This window comes from Strongylocentrotus purpuratus, unplaced genomic scaffold, assembly GCF_000002235.5.
Source record: "Strongylocentrotus purpuratus isolate Spur 01 unplaced genomic scaffold, Spur_5.0 spur5_scaffold_1, whole genome shotgun sequence".
NCBI classification, from domain to species: Eukaryota; Metazoa; Echinodermata; class Echinoidea; order Camarodonta; family Strongylocentrotidae; genus Strongylocentrotus; species Strongylocentrotus purpuratus.
Window position 1 is genome coordinate 21,333,015 of NW_022145594.1, and position 22,292 is coordinate 21,355,306.

The 22,292-nt window shown below is 37.7% G+C and overlaps 1 protein-coding gene across 2 annotated transcripts in view; it reads right to left on the reverse strand.

Moving 5' to 3' along the window:
• The window catches only part of LOC100889377, a 32,137-nt gene extending 10,459 nt beyond the window's left edge, over positions 1–21,678 (reverse strand). The window contains exons 1-10 of one of the 2 annotated variants that reach the window (XM_030977811.1): positions 21,541–21,678; positions 18,234–19,004; positions 16,744–16,955; positions 9,788–9,959; positions 7,643–7,693; positions 7,463–7,521; positions 5,006–5,122; positions 3,463–3,644; positions 2,777–2,873; positions 95–284 (exon numbers count right to left, since the gene is read on the reverse strand). In XM_030977811.1, coding sequence (XP_030833671.1) covers positions 95–284; positions 2,777–2,873; positions 3,463–3,644; positions 5,006–5,122; positions 7,463–7,521; positions 7,643–7,693; positions 9,788–9,959; positions 16,744–16,955; positions 18,234–18,921 — 1,768 coding nt within the window. In that variant the 5' untranslated portion in view covers positions 18,922–19,004; positions 21,541–21,678. Of the gene's footprint in view, positions 1–94; positions 285–2,776; positions 2,874–3,462; positions 3,645–5,005; positions 5,123–7,462; positions 7,522–7,583; positions 7,694–9,787; positions 9,960–16,743; positions 16,956–18,233; positions 19,005–21,540 lie in introns of both variants that reach the window. The other variant, XM_030977810.1, reaches the window with a different exon arrangement.
• Between the last annotated feature and the right edge of the window lie 614 nt (positions 21,679–22,292).

Consider the following 22,292-nt stretch of genomic DNA (forward strand, 5'->3'; position numbering starts at 1 on the left):
TATGCCACTGTTTATCTTATTATGTACCCATCACTAAAAGGACAATTTCAAATATAGGTATTCAAAGAAAAAAATGAATACAATGCATGGTTACCTTCTTCTCCAAGAAAATGAAAGGCCTCTGTCTCTTGCTCATGCCCTTCACAACCTAGTCTCCAGTAGAAGTATGCATCATTGCCATATCCCTCAGTACTTACAGTCAAGGGAGAAGTGGTTGTAGAACCTGAGCTAATGATGTTTTTCTGGAGAAGAGGTTGTCCATTCCTTCCATCCAAGATATTAATCTGTTATTTAAACAAATAAAAGTTCATGGAAAAATTATTAGTTATGAAAGTTGAAAAGTTAAATACCACTACCAAGTACCAACATTTTTTGCTCATAGTAAATAAAGAAAATCATTAAATCATGTAAGCCTACTATTCATGATACATGGTCTAAATTTTTAACTTCATTTTTACATGTATTGAGAGGATCCTTGCAGGGGCCATTCACGACGATCAATCCACAGCTCGTGGAAAAAAACTTATTTACAAAACATGTAGTCATGTCAAGACATCCATGCATATACATGTACGTACATGTAGGTGAGCAAGTCTGTGTGTAATGTTCACACGTGAATACTTTCTATTGTGACGTAAACAAAGACACATACGGAACTGCGTGTACAAATTATACTTATCAAGACGAAGCGCGCGCGGTGAGTAAGACATGTGCTTGCAGAGGACGTGACTAGTTGCAAATACGCGTATTGATCAACCGTAAAACACGATAGAATATTGTGTGATTATGCAGGTAACACGCATCCCCGATAGAGGAAATCATTTACTAGCGTGCAATCTATCGTGTTTTCATCGTGATTTGTTTGGTATTTCATCGTGTTTTCATCAATATTTTATCGTTAAATACCCATCAAAATCATGCACAATAACTTTTGGGTGGTATTGTATGAGGAGTACAATGGGTAAATGGCAGAGTGGCAGACACTGTCATTTACTGCACAGTTTCTTGACAGAATTTTATGATTTCTTTCACAAAAGAAAGAGGAATTACAACTATATCTATATATTAGATAGCTTAGACAGATACCGAGATGTGATTGGTCCAGAGCTCGTCACGTGATATCAATTGCGAGGATCAAAATTGTTATATTTTCCTGGCCGGTCACTTTTCGGTGTTATATTTTACTGGCTGGTGAAATGAATATATTTTTAATCAATGCATGTCGCCCTCTTGAGGACTGTATGTCACCAATTACACACATTACACCATTACCAAGGGTCATTATATTTTTTCAAATTTTTTTTTTCATGAATTTTTTTTCCCTTGAAATTAATTTTTCCACATTTTCATTTTTTCCCAAAAAATGCTTTTTTGGGTAAGATTTTATTTACTTATTTATTTTTTTTCCCCAATTTTTTTTTTTTTTTTTTTTTTTTTGTAAGGTTTTTTTCTTTCTTGAGCTATCTCGACAGATTATTTTTACGTAATTTTGATTGTCCCCAAATTTTTTTTTTAAATTTCGGGGCAAAAAAAAATATGGACCCCCCCCCCCCCACAAAAAAAGGCTATCTAATATAACAGTTATTGACTGGCAGGGGGTATATAACATTCTTTGGACCTGAAGGGAGTTATATTTTCCCTCGTGACCATATTTTCCCTCAGCGCTGCGCGCTTTGGGAAAATATAACCACTTGGGAAAATATAACTCCCTTCAGCAGTCCAAATAATGTTATATTACACCCCCTGCCAGTCAATAACTGTATAATAATTTTAATTCACACTAACATTCAAGTAAGATTACTCAATATGTATGTGGGGCTTGTTTTGGACAAACATTCACTGTGGCATGAACAGGAATAAAAGAACGACCAAAATCAAGATAAATATTAAAATAATTTAAAAATACATTTTAACTTTGATCAACCTCGATGCAACTCCAATATGCAAAAAATACACCCTGTGGACTTGGATTTGAACTATGGTACCTCCCGATTGGATTAACATAACATAACATTTATGGCATAAACATTCATGCCGCGACAAACAGCAGCACCTGGAGAACGTTAGCCAGCCTGCGGCACCTGGGCTAGCAAACCACATTGTCTGCATTTTGGAGGCCTTTCCACAGGGTAAAAGAGTGAGAGGTTTCTTCACCCCTTGCAGAAATATTGCCAAATCTATCTTGATCGAGATCCAGTGAACACTAATATCCATATAAACGTCCCTTTCAGATCATTAACACACAGGCCGAGGACTGACCGTTCGAACTGACTGTTCGGACTGTTCGGACATTTTGTGGCTCTCAAATTTGCTACACACTGTCTAGGCAACAGTAGTGTGGTGACCCCAAATTATTACAGTTTTAACTTCGTTACCTCTGTCTCATTTGGATGTGAAAAGTCATGCAATTTGTCTTGGTCACTTGTGGCCCACAAAAAGGTGACACAATAAACCATCAAAACATCGGCCATGCAGTGGTGAATCAAACACATTAATCTTAAGGTGTTTCACAATTCTGGATGTTCTTATAGCAATGTCAGGGAAACTGTTGCTTTCATGTTGGTAGGTTCCCTTCTTTAAAAGTGACATTCCTTCCTTTATTTTACACACCAAACTTGCTGCAGTTGGCTTTGGTCTTGGGGCACTTTAGCATGTAATATCTGAAAAAGTCTTCCAGCACTATAACCTCCCTATAAAGCATGTTTTAGACTGATAACCCATCATTTCTACACTAAAATGTGAGTTTTAGACCCCCAAATCTGACATTTTTATTTACCTGTACGTAGTAGTAGAGAGGGTAGCCAGGCCCATAGTTGTAGACGACCATGAAGTCAGGAACATCATCATCGTTGTAAAACCCTGCAGCTGGAGTACTGAAAGAATCAAAGATAGAAAGAGGTACAGTTAGTGACAGGTACGTTGTACAACACACAGTAACATCATCATCATGCATTGTACAAACCAGCAGCTGGAGTACTACACAAATCAATGATAGAGGTATAGTTTGTGTACTTGTAGCAATCAGATATGATGATTATTTACGTCTGGGGATCAAACTTTAACATCACCACTCAAAAGGCGTGACTCAATCTCATAATCCTCTTTTAACCTGTGTTACCTATAGGATTCTAGCTAACCCTTACTATTGAAATAATGACCAGAGCAAATGTTGGATAAATCTCTTGTGCATGTAGTTCCACGTACAGTCTGTTAAGATTTAACAATTCATTTAATACTTTTAAACAAGAAACATCTTCTCTCTCTCTTTTTATAATGCAAAATAACCAGAAATGCATGCCCGTGCAATATAACATCTATTGAATATCATGTGACCAACAAGGATCCACGTAGGTGTTGTATAAACTTTTATATTTTTGTTTTATCTTGAATGTTATTATGTCAACTTATATTTAATTTTGATATTGTTATCCCTTGTGTTATCCATTGTGTATTTGAACAAACCTGTATGATTCTGAAGAAGGCAAAGTGTAATTCCACAGCTGTTCATAGCTCTGACCATTAAACGCAACAATGGTTGAGTTAAACATGGACATAACGATGTCCTTTACGCCATCTCCGGTCAGATCAACAAGTACAGGGGGCGTCATCACACCCTTGTAAGGGTCAGTATAGATGACCTTCGCCTGGGGAGGGATGAGAAAACACAAAGGGTTCATAGCAGGATGTAACATCCCCGAGAGCCTATAGAAACAGTGATGCCTCTCATAGTAGTCAATAAATATCTTCGCTTTAGAATGTTAATTACCTCATGCAAAACTATGATCACTAGTCTTTTGTATATTCATCACAATTTTCTAATCTGTAATCAAAGATGGGAATTTTAAACCAAAATTTTTACAAAATTCTGCCCCCCAAAATTATTTTTTAAAGGAAATCATTATATTACACACTTTGGTCCTATTGACCAATGAAATTATCGAGTATTTAGAGCTCCCTCATTCGATACAAGATATGGCACGGTTGTACAGATATTTCTGGAGTTACCACAAATTTTATCATTTTCGGCTAGTGATATTTTTTCAATGGAATTTCCCTGAATACCAGTATGGGATGAGCCTTAATTTTTGTACATCTATTGCATGCTTTTGAACCCCAAAATAAAAATGTTAAACTTTGAGTAGTGAACTGTTGCAGTGCCATGTGAACCTACAATATTGTTTAAATCTTAACCCGATATTAACTGGGGGGGGGGGGGGGTCAATTTGACCCCCCCCCCCCTAGAAATTTTGCGACTACTCTAAAACCGCGGCAGATATAAAAAAAATTCTTTTCATGAATTTTTTCTTTGAGTCTTACGCATCTTTTAAAACAATTGTTTTGAAAATCAGACGTACAAAGTCATGTGACCTTTGGTCTTTGCATGTCAGGCCGAAAATCGCTCATTTTTGTAATTTGTGTACAAAACATATGGAAAAGTCATTTTTCCTAAAAAGAGATAAAACATTGGTTATTTAGTCTTTTTTAAAGTTTAAGTGTTTGTTTTGGGTCAAAATAGTTGAATTGTAGTTATAAATGAAATAAAACAACAAAAACAATAAAATACATAAGTTAACAAAACAATGAAATACATAAGAAATTATTAAAACATGAGATAACATAAGGAATAACCTGGCTCTTCCAATTGTATGTAACAAATATATGTAGTGTAAAAGAATGCTTAAATATGAATAATGTCTGATTTATGGGCAAAAATGTGAATTGTATGACCTTATTTGCATAAATTACCATAAATATGAAAATGAGTGAATTTGTCAAAAATTTGAAATTACCATAGTATTCTATACACTTCACTTGACATGTATGCAAATTTTGGCAGCGATCGGGGGTGAAACGGCCAAGATCTTAGATTGACCCCCCCCCCCCCCCCAGTAAAAACCCGGTCTGAAATAGCCCAGTTAAAATAGGGTTAAAAGTTTCACAAACTTCAAGTTTAAAACTACAATGGCAGTGCATTGTAATCATAGTAATCATTCATAACATATACCTGACTCATGTTGCAAATAATGATATCTTCTAAGGGTAAAGCCCAAAGGGAACCTCCAACTGTCTCTCCTCCTGTTCCAAAGAGAACCATCGCTTTCCCACCTTGCTGGTAGTAAATCTACAAGAGAACAATCATATGGTAACATTTCTGAAAACATCAGTAGTGATGGTAGTAGTAGCAGTAGTAGTTGTAGTGATAGTAGTAGTAGCAGCAGTAGTAGAAGTAGTGTTGACTACTCTGAGATTTGTTTCATCAAAGATGTTGGATTACATTGCAATTGGGTTTTAGGTTATGTATAGGGTTACATTTGGGTTATGTAGTCTACTACGTCCATGGTTGAATAAACTAACATTTTTGGTTAGTAAACAAATATACCATGCACGGAGAGGCTCTAGTTGAAATTATGGATCAAGGTGGCAGGAATAGCACTATTTTCTGAGGGGCGTAGCCCCGAAGAAAATAGTGCTCTTTCTGTCGCCGAGGAATCCATAATTTCACTAGTGACTTGAAATGCATGATATATTTGTTTTATATTTTTCAAAACAACTTTATAAATTAAATATTAATACTAATGTTTACTGTCACTGAAGTAGCGTATATTGCAGTTGCTCTGGCTGGTGAAAACAGCGCAGACGGACATACCGCGACCGATAGCACATTGATCTTGATCGATCGCATATACATGTATATGACATCATCCATAATATAGTGCCATGGTATAGTGCACTATACCATGGATGACGTCACGGTTCCATCATAGCAATGTTATGTTGGGTCACGTGATGCTTTGTTGACCAATCACTGAACAAGATTTCATTGATCAAAAATATAATAAGGATATATTGACTGCTTTGAGAGGCATAGTGGTTTCTATAGGGTCAAGGGAAACTCACAACCTGCTATGACCCCAAGGCGCTTGCGCCGCGGGGTCATAGCAGGTTGTGAGTTTCCCGAGACCCTATAGAAACAACTATGCCTCGAATATTAAAAGCAGTCAATATATATTTTATATACCGAAAAAAAGGAAAATGTTGACTCAAAAAATTGGAAACAAAAAACCCCAGTATTTTGCGATCGAGACTAGTACACAAAATGGCGATCGGTCGTCTGCGCTGCGTGGATTGGTAGATTCGTCGCCTGAATGCAGCGACCAAAATCGAATTGCACTCAAACACCGTTAACGGTATTGCGCATCGGTCATCGCACAAAAGAAACTTATACGGTAACACGTAAACCAAAATGGGGATCGCAGCAAAATGACGTCACGTTTCACAGCCATGGAAAAAGTGCTATGAAAAATGGATATAAACCGGTAGAGCCGGGAAAAATGACTATGAATTTCATTTAGCGGGCATGGTTAAGAACATGACTGCATTTTCAACCAATCAGAAGACAGGATTAGTAAAGAATCTTAAAATGAGGTATATAATGTATGATAGTGACTGCAGAGCAATCACCACAGGGAAATATGTTGTAAAAAGAAATGATTGCCATGCCTATCAGCTCAGGTACACGGCAGCATTGGCTAGCGAACTGGCCAGAAAACCACTCACAAAATTCAAGGAGCTTAGTTTACTATATTAATATCAATACAGGCCTGTTGAAGTACACATTGACCTTGGTATAAATATTACACTGTACAAGGGTATTGAGGATAACACATGAAGCAATATGAAAACCATATAGCTATATCAGAACTAATGAATTTAATCTCTCCTCTGAATGCAACTTGCCCAAATATTGTATTGCAAAGCTGATGACTGGATAGAACAAAAACCCTTTTAAGAATCAGGGTTCCAATGTAATGTGACTGTCTAATGAGAACGTAATATAGTGCAAAACCAAACAATTGGGTGGAGCTTATTGCGATGGTGCACCGAGGATTGTCCAGCTGTCAAGCACTGAGACACTTAATATATATCTCAAATGAACCGTTTTTTTAAATATTATACCCACTACCCTTTTTCACGAGTACGCCCCTTCTGTTGAACAATAATCTGGGCCCTGTATTACAAAGAGTTGATATCAATCGCAACTTATTTGTGATTGATATCAATCGCAACTATGTACAAAAGAGATAGGAGATTGCAAACTTGCGATTGATTGGAGGACTTGCGATCGATTTCGATCAATTGCAACTCATTGTAAGACGGGGCCCTGGGCTCTGCCCTACCTTTTAGGGAGGGGCTTTGCCGGATTTAACTTTTTAGATCAACTCCGTATGCATTTAAAATTTGACACTTTTGGGGTCCAGACATAGATGTGGCACACCCATGTGTCCTAGGCTGTTCCAGCCCCGCGATAATTCTTCAAACAGCGTTTCTTTCTACGATTTTCATCTGCTTGTGTGAAGAGGGTATTGAACTAACCTGTGGTGAATAGCCCTGCGATAATTCTTCAAACAGCATTTCTTTCTACAATTTTCATCTGCTTGTTTGAACAGGGTATTGAACTAACCTGTGGTGAATAGTATGATTCCATCCTGTCGGGTACTTCACACCTACTGATTACGCTACCTTCAAACAGCGTTTCTTTCTACGATTTTCATCTGCTTGTGTAAACAGGGTATTGAACTAACCTGTGGTGAATAGTATGATTCCATCCTGTCGGGTACTTCACACCTACTGATTACGCTACCTTCAAATCCGCTCAGTATCATCAGATTTCCACTGTGCTCCACCTCTGCACCTGCGTGTATGGAAAACAAACAAGTTCAAATTAAAGGGTTTGAAGTTTACACATCACTCTATCTAAAAGACCGTCAATACTACTGGGCCATAAGGGATTAGACAACACAGCGAGGTCACTGACAGGTGGCTATCTCATTAACTCAGCTCTCAACTGACAAAAGAAAAAGAGGATCATGGCGGACCGACAGGCACGGATTGGGGAAGTTTTCAATATAGAGGGAGCAAGTAGCTACAAGTAGGACAATGGGGCTTTAAAGGAGAATAAAAGTCAAAAAATGTGATTTCAGTCATTTGAAATCACTAGAAAAATCTCAGATCTTGTACATCATTTTAAAAGCCTGTCTGCATTAGTTTGGCCAGGGGAATTAGACCTCCCTGCAAGGTCACTGACAGGTGGTTTTCTCATCAAATCAGCTCTCAATTAACATAAGAAAAAGGGGATCATGGGGTACCCAAAGGCACCGATTAGGCATTGTTTGCTATACCGTGCGCCCCCAAAAAACCTATACACTTTTGGAATGGCTGCCGAACAAAAAATATACAATTCTGGGGGAAAAGTTGTATATGTATGGAAAGCTCATGAACTCAACCTTCATATGACACCAAAAGGTCCGAACAAAATTCATGGTTGGGTGAGCACGGCTCACTTTTGTAAAGCGTATGAAAATTAGGTTGCGCAGGAATTAGCCTTCCAATTTGTGAGAGGAAAATCCTTTGGAGCTTACAAAATTGAGGGTGATATGATACATTCATGATTTGCTGAGTGAATTTCATGGTTTATTAAACCAAACTGTTATGCATGAGTAAACAGGAATTGCATTTTTTATTGTAACATTGTAACTTTCCCTGGTAGACTCAGTGGTGTGTTCATGGTAGTCAGGATTGGGTGATGGTACATGTTGTAATTTCCATGTTACAAACAGTTATTTTTTACATCTGTGACTTTGAATAAAAACCTTCACCCCACATTTCAATTATTGTAAGATTAGTTGAACATCTCATTGATTTACTTAATACCCAGGTAGGGATTATGTAAATTGAATATTCAAATACGGTTTGTTGAAAAAAGGAATACTTATTCTTCAGGTAAATGGTAACTGAAATGTGGGGTGAAGGTTTTTATTCAAAATCACAGATGTAAAAAATAACAGTTTGTAACATGGAAATTACAACATGTACCATCACCCCATCCTGACTCCCATGAACACACCACTGAGTCTACCAGGGAAAGGTGCAATGCTACAATACAAAATGCAATTCCTGTTCACTCATGCATAAAGGTTTGGTTTAATAAGCCATTAAATTCATTCAGCAAATCATGAATATTATACTTTGTGAGAATGTCAAACCACATTTGTATGTATTATTGCCAATGTAAATTGTTCATAATTCAGCCATCTGGCTGCGAAGTGCAATTATAATAAAACCTTTTCAATTTCAATCTCAATCTCATGATTACATAACATGGTTTTCTAACAGGGTCTCTACCAAATACATTTTTTAAAGAATAGGGCTTGTTCTGGCATGATGCGGTAAACCGCCACAAAGACTGCAGCATCTGTTCACATGTAAGTGAATCGCAAGGGCGTGCAACAAATTTAAGGTCCTGCGCACATTCACTGTATTCCACTTTACTTTGTAGTTTCGCCGGGTCATATCTGAACGAGGCTAAAAGATAAAGTTGAGTTCTGGTCATGCGATTGCATTGTGAAAGAAACATTGTGGAATCAATCAGAAAAGGTTGATCATCTAGCAAGTAAGTATTGGTGTGTACTGCAAGATTCTGGAATCATCGAAATGATAAGAAATTTGGCCCAGTCTTAATAAACTATTAAAGTTACAAACACTGTACACAGAAAGATGTATATATGGGACTACACAAAGATGTGGCATAAAAATTGGTCCCAATTTTTATGATGTTACATGCCACATTTAGAATATTAAGGCATTTGAAGGGCCATGCTTTTCAGAGAACATTTTTTATTTGATGTCTTTTCACACTTGCATTGATAATACAATGATAATGCTCTAAAATTATTGTTCACCTTTTCCCAGAACTCAACCTTCTCTTTAAGGATAATTAATATTTTACCTGGTTTTCTGATAGGGTCACCCCCCAGGACATTGAGCAGATCTCTCACACCGTCGTCATCGACATCATGGATGAACTGGGCCGTGTAGAAGTTGCTGAGAGCTTCGTCTGATTCCTGTACATGATACTTCCAAAGTAGTATCCCGCTAGCTCCATCAACTAATTCCATCACCTGGTACAGAAGAAAAACATTTGTGAAAGAGAAGTGTGATTTCAGGTAAAAAGTGAATTTTTTTAAAGCTTTCAATTCAGTTCAGTTCAATTCCATTGTTTTGTTTAAAGATAAAGACCAGTTATGGTCATGCGATTGCATTGTGAAAGAAACGTTGTGGAATCGATCAGAAAAGGTTGATCATCTAGCATATAAGTATTGGTGTGTACTGCAAGGTTCTGGAATCATCAAAATGATAAGAAATTTGGCCCAGTCTTGTTAAGGTTACGAGCACTGTACACAGAAAGATGTATATGGGACTACCCTCACAAGTGTGCTATATCTATCAGGTCCGAATAGATACATATGTATAATAATTTACCAAATATATCAATTAGTAGGCGGTTTCTCAGCAAAATTTGTATGATCACGTATTAGTCAAAACATATTCTTTCACATGATTGGTAATAAGAGCTTCCATTTCATTTTTTGAGAGGAGGGCGTTTCCAAAACTGGTCTTTACCTTTAACCATTTGCCTATTAAAGGGAACTGAGTTGCTACTGTATTAAGCCTATGGGAATTAATGAACTCAGTAGTCAATGGGTTAAAAGACATTTGTGGCAACAACAAAAATGAATACAAAAGCTATATCAATGAAAATCTTTGGATTCAAGGTCAAAGCTGCCTTAGTGACCCTTAGTGACCACCTCTATAGAGAAACTACCTGTCTATACCATGCATCCCCCCAAAAACTATACACTTTTGAAATGACTGCTGAATAAAAAATATATGATTCTGGGGAGAAAGTTTTATATGTTTGGAAAGCTCATAAACTCAACGTTCATATGACACCAAAAAGTCCGAAAATAATTCATGCTTGGGTGAGAAGTGCTCACTTTTGTAAAGGGTATGAAAATTAGGTTGCGCAGGAATTAGCCTTCCAAATTGTGAGAGGTAAATTGGAGCTTACAGAATTGAGGATGACATGTATGACCATGTTATGATCAATTGTGATGAAATTGGGTTTGCTGAGTGAAATTTGTGGTTTATGGGATTGACATTTAATGCATGAGTGAATATGAATTGTATTTTTTATTGTAGCATTAGGCGTGTCTGCACTATCTCGAGATTGCCAAATATCCAGCTATTTGAATTATCCCGATCGCAAACTATCCAGCTTATTTGCGTCTTCATTAGACCGAAGTAGCAAATTAGCTGGATAGTTGGTCGGGATAATATCCCAAGATATCTCGGTCTAGTTTGCGGTTTTCCGTGTTTACTAGTTGTACTAGCGCGGCGCTGAGCCTCAAGGTCAGTGCGCTGAGCGGTATAGATCGCATACTGGGCGAGGAAAACCGGAAATCGTTGTGCATGATGGGATCGGGATATTTGACTCCGTACTTCGGTCTAATGAAGACGGTCGCAAACTATCCCGCTAGTTGGGAAATAGTAGGATATTTTGCAAACTAGACCGAGATATCTTGGGATATTATCCCGACCAACTATCCAGCTAATTTGCTACTTCGGTCTAATGAAGACGCAAATAGCTGGATAGTTTGCGATCGGGATAGTTCAAATAGCTGGATATTTGGCAATCTCGAGATAGTGAAGACGGGCCTATTGTAACTTTACCTGGTAGACTCAGTGGTGTGTTCATGGGAGTCAGGATGGGGTGATGGTACATGTTGTAATTTCCATGTTACAAACTGTTATTTTGTACATCTGTGACTTTGAATAAAAACCTTCACCCCACATTTCAATTATTGTAAGATTCGTTGAACATCTCATTGATTTACTTGATACCCAGGTAGGGATTATGTTAATTGAGTATTCAAATACGGTTTGTTGAAAAAAGGAATGTCCAAGATGTCGGCTACTTATTCTTCAGGTAAATGGTAATTGAAATGTGGGGTGAAGGCTTTTATTCAAAGTCACAGATGTAAAAAATAACAGTTTGTAACATGGAAATTACAACATGTACCATCACCCCAGCCTGACTCCCATGAACACGCCACTGAGTCTACCAGGGAAAGTTACAATGCTACAATAAAAAAAATAAAAGTTTGGTTTAATAAACCATGAAATTCACTCAGCAAATCATGAATGTATCATATCACCCTCAATTTTGTAGGCTCCAAAGGATTTACCTCTCCCAAGTTGGAAGGCTAATTCCTGCACAACCAAATTTTCATACCCTTTACAAAAGTGAGCAGTGCTCACCCAAGCAGGAATTGTTTTCAGACTTTTTTGTGTCATATGAAAGTTGAGTTTATGAGCTTTCCATACATTCAATTCAATTCAAATTTATTGGTACAGAAGGAAATTCGTTTCGTTTACATGCATTGTTCACAGAGAGAAAAAAAAAAAGAAAAAAAATAGATAAAATGTACATGTGACATGATACATACAACATAAAACTAGTATAGAGAGAATAAACATATAGCACATTATATAGATATTTCCTCTGAATTTATATTACACCTGTATATTCAATATTTGTTCATGTATGTAGAGTAATTACCAAAACAATCTAACATTGTAAATATTAATATTATTATCAATATTACTATTGCTATTATTACTATTATTATTTGTATTTTTATTATTATTGGTTTGACTCATTATATCATTATGATAATAGAATATAAAAAGGCAGACATTGACCACAAACATTTTAACAATCAAAGAGATTCATCATAGTTATTGTCTATATGGTGGAAAAATAACAATGTATATATCCTGATATTCCGATAGATCCACAACAATTATTGTCCCTATACATGAAACCTAAATATGGGTGCACTCAGTGCAGTATGTATAAAATATGAATACCTATTGAAGGCAGTATGAGATCAGTATTAATAAACATGCAATATATTACGACATGTGAGTATAAATAGAAAAGAGACCTTTTCATTTAATTTGAGAAAGAGATGGCTATTGTAAGAAATTAAATATACGTGTCCTATAATAAATACAGATATATTTTTGATCATTTCCTACAATCAAATAAAACAAAATAAAATACATGTGATACATTTTTTACATTTTATATATCATTCAGCAGACGGATTGAGTACGGAACAAAAGAGTTCAGGTACCTCGAAGTGCGGGATTTCTTTAACTGCCACCTTCTACCACTTCTTAACTTGACATAATTACCATTCAGGGGGTGGCTGGAATCCCTTGACAGCTTGACAGCTTGACAGCTTGACAGTTGAGTTTATGAGCTTTCCATACATATAAAACTTTTCCCCCAGGATCATATAGTTTTTATTCGGCAGCCATTTAAAAAGTGGATAGTTTTTTTGGGGATGCACTGTAGAGACCATATAAATGTATACATGTACTTTGTATTCCTTGAAGTTTTTCATTAAAACCTCTACTTAACGAATCTGTACTTAAAGACCACATGCCTTTAAAGTAGATATTCATTAATTTTAAAAACTAACTTTATTTTCATTATTGCAAAGTTGAACTTATGATTCGACAAGGTTATCAAAATTCAATGCTGGGAAACATTCGAAGTAATGATTATTATAAATTACAAAACGCTTAAATACAGCCCCGGCATGGCACCTGAAGAGCTCTCCTATACGCTGATGAGATGTGTGAGATCACAGTATGGACATGAGTTGCACAAGCAGACGATGCCCCATGACATCTCACACATTTTCAGTGTCTGTGTTTTCATCTTCTCTTGAGTTCTATCTCTTACTTCACTACCGTCAGACTAAATGTATAATCTATTGCCTCACTCTAAACCCCGCGCATGGTTTTATTTTGATGACAAATGAAGCGATACAAAAATAAAGGAATCTGTCGCTTGTAAACAAAATAAGACGCCATTGTATATTCAGCTGCACACACCGGGGTATGTTCGGCGTTTCAAGAGGGAACAAATGCCATCCTTAGTATCATTCCGAGGGGTTTTCAATTTGAAAGTCTGGTTTCTTTGATTGTTTATTAACCCCTATCCTGTGTATTTACAAGCAAAAGATTTTAGTTATGAGAATCGGGTCATATCCCCTTTTGAATGGTTTGACATGCCATTACATATATATAAACTAAACTCATTATAATTTGACAAATAATAGCTTTGCAATTATGTTCATTCTCTATGGGATGTCGTCTGCTTGGGTAGTGTTGGTCCATATAGTGACGTCATTAAAACATCGTTATTTTTCCGGCGAATCTCTCGGATATCCCAGCTGCTATGGAGGTGGCTGTATTTGTATTTTTATAAATCACCCGATATGTAGTTGACCTATAGCTTGTACGATGGCCATCTGTTAGCTTACCAGTTTCTAGTGATACATTAGTTGACATATTTGTGATTTTCTTTGAATTTCACCTTTAAAGACTACCTTTCTTGTCTTTCTTCAGCAGTCTGTATATACATGTACATGTACAGGTCTCACTGTAGGAAACAGCTAGACAACATAAATGGTGACAGAAGTTAATTGTACAGAGCTGTTATAAAAAAAACACAAAGAGTTTTGTCAACATATATTATGATTGAGTTGACATAGATAGCAGAAAACAAAGCTCAAGTTTATGAAACATCATGATAATTTATGAATTGCAGTCCCCAGTGGTCCCATACTTTAATGTTGTGAGTATGAGAAGAAGGACAATTCTAACCACCTCAAGCATTAGAACGGTATAAATCAAACCCTGCTTAACCTTGCCAAAAGCGAGAGAGAGAGGGAGAGAGAGAGAGAGAGAGGGGGAAGAGAGGGAGAGAGAGGGAGAGAGAGAGGGAGGGGGAGGGAGAGGGAGAGAGAGGGAGAGGGAGAGAGAGGGAGAGAGAGTGGGAGGAAGGAGAGAGGGGGAGGAGAGAGAAAGAGTGAGAGAGATAGAGACAGGGAGAAGGGGGAGGGAAAGGGAGGGAGAAGGGGGAGAGAGAGGGAGAGAGAGAGAGGGAGAAGAGGGAGAAGGGGGAGAGAGAGGGAGAAGGGGGAGAGAGAGGGAGAAGGGGGAGAGAGAGGGAGAAGGGGGAGAGAGAGGGAGAAGGGGGAGAGAGAGGGAGAAGGGGGAGAGAGAGAGGGAGAAGGGGAGAGAGAGGGAGAAGGGGGAGAGAGAGGAGAAGGGGGAGAGAGAGAGAGGGAGAAAGGGGGAGGGAGAAGGGGGAGGGAGAGAGATAGAGGGAGATAGAGAGGGAGAGAGACAGAAAGAGACAGATAAAGAGGGGAAAATCATATGAATTCTCTTAACCCATTGCCTAGCTGCAGAAGGCAGGTTGTTCTTGGTTTAAGCCTATACATGTAGGGCAATGGGACAATTCAATATTGTAGGGGTTAAATACTAAAACCATCTTCCATATTGAATGCAAAACATACATGAACATAGACACCTACTTATGTATGGCATCTTTTGTACTACATGTACAGTGTATATAACTACATGAATAACATGCTAACCATGCTAATACATGTAGCTCAGCCAATCTGACAATTACAAACTGACTGATCTATCTCGGCTATACTCAAGGCAAGCCAATGTAACACTATGTTTGTGCTGTTGTCTGTCTGTTATCATATATCTCGTCATGGTCGCTGACGTGTAATAGAAGCGCCGAGCTGCGAATCACTGAAGCCTTCACGTTTTCAAAAGCTTCCAAAATCTGATCCTGAACAATAGAACAGCCCACAAAGCCATCAGCAGCTAGCTAGGCCTCAATGGATTGGGGATATCAAAGGCCATGGCTCAATAAAGGGACCAGCCAAGCTTGACTTGAGCCTTACACCAAACTTTTAAACCTCTATTGAAAACAATTCTTGCCACTTTGTATAGATCAATCACAAGTTGTGCTGTTAATACATAGCACAACAACTACTGATGTACATACATACAATAGCACATACCATCAGGTCTAGCATTTATCCTGCAAAAGTCACGTACAGCATGTAGCAACTGAAACCCTCGCCTACTGGAACTGGTTGACTACTGTATTAAGCCTATGGGGATTAATGAACTCTGTAGTTAATGGGTTAAATTCAAGAATAACATTTGAAGAGGGAGAAGTACTGCATGTATTAACAGCCTTCACATGAAAACCTAATCTTGAGATTTGGTAAAACTTCCTTTTGAAAGAAACTCGCTTTGATTCAGAACTGCTTATCCTAGCTGTCAGTGATAGCATATTCAGACCAAAAAACATAAACACACGCCTCAAAGGGATGTCGTCGAATTTGCCTTATGATCGTTTCATTACATTAAAATTCAAATAAACAAAATGATACAAGTCCGCTGACATCCAATTGAAATGCATGTAAATTTTAAAACACATGTCTCAAAGGGATGTCGTTGAACTTGCATTTATGATGGTTTTGTTACATTAAAATGCAAATAAACAAAATTATGTAGTTTTATTGGCATTTACATGTAGGTATGCAGTTTGCATCGTCTTCTTTTCTCATTGGAAACAATGTGTTTTGACATGCTGATTTTTTCAAGCATTTTTTCAGTCAACAGACGCCGCCAAATAAAATTTATTGCCCTGTTGTGAATCTCATCGTTGAACTCACATGAATTTTGAAGGACACATACAACAAAAATGCCCAGATTTTCTGAAATCTAATATTTCAATTACTTGTTAATTGTTATGCATAACAAGTAAAAGAAATATTTTGGTAAAACTTCCCTTTGAAAGAAATTGCTTTGATTTTAAACTGTTTATCCTGTGAAAAAAAAGGGTTGTTCAGACTAAAAAACATAAACACACGTCTCAAAGGGATGTCGTCGAACTTGCACTTATGATCGTTTCATTACATTAAAATGCAAATAAAATGCAGAACTTACCCCAGCTCTGCCTGCTATGGCACAGTCGTTGACCCCATCCCCGGTCAGGTCACCATTGCAGTTAACGGCAAAGACTTCCATACTGGTATAGTGCCTCCAGAGCTCCTGACCAGTGATTCCATCCAACGCTAGGACTCCTCCAAAACATGGTGTTGATCCGTTGAAGTAAATGGAACATAGTAGGTACTCATCAGCAAAATATGAACCGACATCTGCAGAAAATCAGTTGAATTTAAAGGTAAATATCAATTCTGGTCATACGATTGCATTGCCCAGGGCCCGTATTCAATTCAATACTTAAGTACAAAATTTAAGCTTTTTACTTAGCATTTGGATTAGATAATATACTTAGCCAATTTTGGTATTCAATTCACACTTTTGGCTACGTATTTTACCCTAAAACTAAGCAAAATCTCCATACCAGACTTAAGCCAATTACATTTATTTGGAGTCCTTGATTGGCAGGCATAATGGTTTTCTCAGTTACGCAGTATTATAACCTGCGCACAATTATATCTGCGCGCATTTATTGCAACGCATCAATTGCGCATTAATTTTAATTGACCGTATGACGTCACAATGCTTATCATTAAGTACTTTACTTAGATTTTGTCTTACGTAAGTATCATTCTAAAATGCGATTTGAATACGACATAAGTAAATTACTTAACTTAGCCAGCTTAGTAAATTTCTTACTTATGCTAAGTATTGAATTGAATACGGGCCCTGGAGCCTAGCCACAAAGAACCTCCATGCTTCGCATACATCACTTCATACTCTTTCTTCGTTCCAATTTTATATGTTTAAATTTTTATTTCTGGACCACCCTGGTAACGTAAGCAAGCAAGGAATCCAAAGCTCTAAATTCCAATACAAGGGACATGGTAAATGATACTCTCCAGGACCTGAACACATCTAAATACCGGTACATGGTATAATCCCCTTGAAATAGATAGAACATATTCATATATTATATTCATATTCAAATTTATTGTCCAATGATTGGAAATTTGTTTCATTTGCATGTCAGTACACGATTACAAATTATAAACATCAAAAAGATACATCAGGTACAGATGAGCAAAATATGAATTGGCATCTGCAGACAAGCAAAGGTTGTTATTGTAATTGGTGATGTTATTTTACCTGCCTCCTGACAGAGGAAAGCAGCCATATCCAATGTAATAATTATACCTAACCATGTAACTTTGCTTCGATAACATTTCTGACCATTTTTGTCAACACAATTTTTTTCAAAAGCTAAGACCATTAAAACAAATAACATGTTTAGCGTCCCCGTCCGCCCACTTCCTTTTTTGGGGCCGCCTCCTATTTTTTATATATTTTTTTGTCTTTAATTGATTAAAACATGCCGAGCGGCCATTTTGAGCAGCCATTTTGAAAAAAGACAAACAAGGGCCTCTTCCTTTTTTATTTGGCCTAACAGGAAATGTTAAAGGAGGAATTGAATTGTGGTCATGAAGCTTTACCTGTTGCAAATCCTATGATCACATCTAGCACACTGTCTTGGTTGACATCCAAGAGTCTGATGCCTGACTCTATCTGTAGCTGTGGAATGTTCTGGATCCAGACATCCTGGAGAGTGTACTTGGTACAAGGTAGTACTGTTCTTTGAGGCTCTTCCTGCGGGTTAGCAGCATCAGCTTTGGATGGTTCATCTTCATCTTGACTAGCAACAGTGGGGGTCTTTGGAGGTTCTTTCAAATTGGAAGACACAGTGGGTTTTTCCGAGGGTTTAATCGGCATGCCGATCCCAAAAGGCCTACCCATGGCAAAGTTCCCGAATGAGGCAATGGCAGATAGATGATTTGTATCTTCGTCATCACTGGTCCGGTGTTTGGCGGCATCCTTCAAGATCCTCATCAAAACTAAGGCAAATAGAACAATCACCATAATGATCATGACAACATAGAAAGCCTGGAGGCAATCCTTCTTCCTCTTAAAGTACCATACCGGCTTCCTTTTTGGTAGTTTTGTGTCTGGCGTGTTCGTCTTCACCGGGGTGGGGCGTGCGGGTATTCTGCGAGCAAACTTCCTTGGGGACATCAAAGGTCGACTGAGGTCAACGTATTCATCTTCACTGGAACTGGGGTCGTCCAGGTAGACGTCAAAGTATCGTTGGTTTCCCATACCGAGGGCTGTCATGGGCGCTGTCATAGTCCAGAGAGGAAATCAGTCATGGAAAAGATCTAGAGACTGTCATTGTGGCTTGAAGGGTTGTTAGGCTCCTGCAAGAAAGACTGAAATGAATCGCATTGTCAATGAAAGTATACAAATAATACACATCAGTGAGGGCATTAGTAACAATTACCCACACTATGTACCTTTCGAACAGTCTAACAAGCCCGAGGTGAAAGTTTTGACTGTTTTGAAGGTACTGAGGTTGGGTAATTATACTGATGCCGAACAAATTGATGTGAATTAATTGTTTTATAAGATTATGTTTTATTCGTTTAATTAAATGATGTTTTATTTGTTTAATAAAGTGATGTTTTATAACATGATGTTGATAATGACCGGTCATTACCACTGGATAAATACGCGTTAGGCAAAATAAATACCTGGTCATATACGCTTTCACACAATCATATGATGAGGAAACATGTCATCATCTATAATAATAATAATAATAATAATAATAATAATAATATGTCTTGTTTACCCAGGGTAGCCTCATCAGTATTCATACTGTTCTCCATGAGGGCCCTGCAATCATATTATTACCCCGGTCATCAGATTCAGACTTACCCGCACACAATGTATGCACATTTTCCACTCCCTGGGGAGCATTCCAGCCAGTGCATCATTTTTACAAGCGCACACTTGCTAATCTAAGCACATTAGCTTTCCCATCCTACTGGGTACCCATTTAACACCTGGGTGGAGAGTGGCAAATGTAGATCAATGTCTTGCCAAAGGACATTAGTGCCGCGGTGGGACATGAACCGCGGACCTTGTGATACACAGTCATACCCACTCGTCCACGACACCTCTACTATGTTATATCTCAATTTCAGGTTACTCAAAGAAGGAAAATACAGAAATTATGCATTTTCTTGTATAAACTGTAGTTGAGTTATGCATTCATTCACCTGTACATTTATTGATCCTCCAGTTTACAGGCAGATTCACGTACATGTAAATAACCAAGTACATCAAATAATATCACAATGCCAGGGAATTTGGGTGACTACAGATATTCCCTAACTGCTTTTACAAATTGAAAATCAGTGATATAACCATAAGATGAACATATGGAGTAGATTTAATCAAGTTCTTCTGTTCAGAACTTCTGGAGCCAATTTTTATTCTCCTTTGGATCGTTCCTGGTCTGCCCACTTCTGTTAATACACTAAGAGCAACAACAACAACAACATTAATACTCACATATAAACTACCCAATAGTGAAGATTTTGCAATAAAAACTACATTGATAGGCATATAATGAATGATGCTTTGCTTTTAGCAAAAATATTTATATACCCATTTGTGTTTTAAGCAATATATAATATAGGCTGATATTTGCCTGAGCATATTAGTTGTCACCATTTTAAGAAGTGCTGTGATAAGTATTAATGGCAAGTATACTCTCCACCCAGGTGTTAAATGGGTACAGTACCAGGTAGGATGCGAACATTTAATGTAATTTGCTCAGCATCGTGAGGGTCTGTAAAAATGGTGCCTGGCTGAAGTGCTCCCCGGGGAGTGGAGAATGTGCATACATTGTATGCGGGTAAGCTTGAATCTGGTGACTGGGGTAATACTTTATCTGTAAAGCACTTAGAGTCATAGTCAATTAAGTGCTATATAAATGTGGAATATTATTATTATTACATACTAAATTTACAGTTATTATATTTGAGGCTCCACCCTCCCCCCCCCCCCCCCCCCCCCCCCCCCCCACTCAGGAACGGAGGAACCACATTTATGTTCTCAAAATCTCCGGTAAAGGGGTACTTTTCACGCAACAAAGTCCGGCTTGTAATACATAAAATATTGGCCCGTATTGACTTTACACTGCGCACTTAGAGGGGTAGTGATACTGTGATAGTAATCCAATGGAAGGAATTGCATGGAAATACACTTAATTGATGAACAATAAAATGAATATATCTCAAAATTATACCCCGGTCTTCATTAATCAATCCTAACTCATTATCATAAATAATCCAACATATCTTCAGATAATTAACTCTCAGAGACAATTCCATCACCAAATTATCATCACCACCATCACCATCACCATAGCAACACAATTTAATGGCCATATATATCTGTCATCTTCACCAAATTATAATTATCCAAAAATAGCATTGCAACGGTTCAATGTGATCACCTACTGACACAGTCTTAAACAAAATGGCTTTTGAAAATGCATTTTTCATCCATTTGCATATGTACCAGCACAAACCTATTTATATGCATTTAAACACGCATCAAATGCAACTTACGTTCCATTCTCATCTAATCGCAGTCCATTGCTCTCCCGTCTTGGAACCACATCGCACGAAAGTGGCCTCACATGCACGCACGTACATCTGTGAAGTCACAACTTTCACGGGGATGCGATGACGATGTGTACACACACAGATATTCTTCCGTACATTGTCACCCCCTTCGCTCTCTCACGGAGACGGGTTGTCCGCTAGCGCTGAACATACAACATAATCAAATACATTTCCCCATGGCGAGGACATTTAACAATGTTTCATATCATAAATCCAATAATCATTGTAATACAAACGTATCTTATAATTCAAATCAATAAATAAATACCTGTTTGTTTTCACTTGCCGTATCAGTCAACAAGTTGCAGCGGATTGATTGGTAATGCATGTAAATGCTGTGCACAAGTGCCGTGCGTCTTCACATTAGTGTGTGTTCACGTCTCTCCTATCCATCGTACGTGTACCACACTATTGCAGTTACCACACTTGTGTGTTGTATTACGGGGATGGCGCCATGCGAGATTGCGGAGTAGAGTCACTGGGGATGCGATAGGAGGAACTCTGATCTTTTGCGATTAAATACGAACCAACGAACAGGTGCTAGCTAAGTGGTCACTTTCTATAATTCAAGAAGAGATATATCTATATTCATGTGACCATTATAGAAAATAAAATGTGATAATCTTCCATTTTTATTTTTTATCAAATTGAAACAGATTTGTAGAGTCCACTTAATTTAAACAAGCAATATTCATTCATGTCCATATATATGTCGTAAATTGTAAATTATTTATTACCTGGTTTTGTCTCTCCGATCTCTCATTCTGCTTTCAGCAGTAGGCCTTTTGTTAGTCTTCCTCCTCCCTGTGCTCTAGCCTCCCACAAACAGATTAGCTCTATAATAGTCTTATTTTTTCCCCCGATGTGCCCGATGTATTTATTCCTGATTGTTTTCTTCTCCAAAACTGGTCTTTACCTTTAATGTTGTTGTTCCTATAGTTCCCTTATCCTGCAGATGTTGCTTTTGATTTCAAGTCATTCTTGTCCATAAGTTCCACCTCTTGGTCTCTCTCTCTCTCT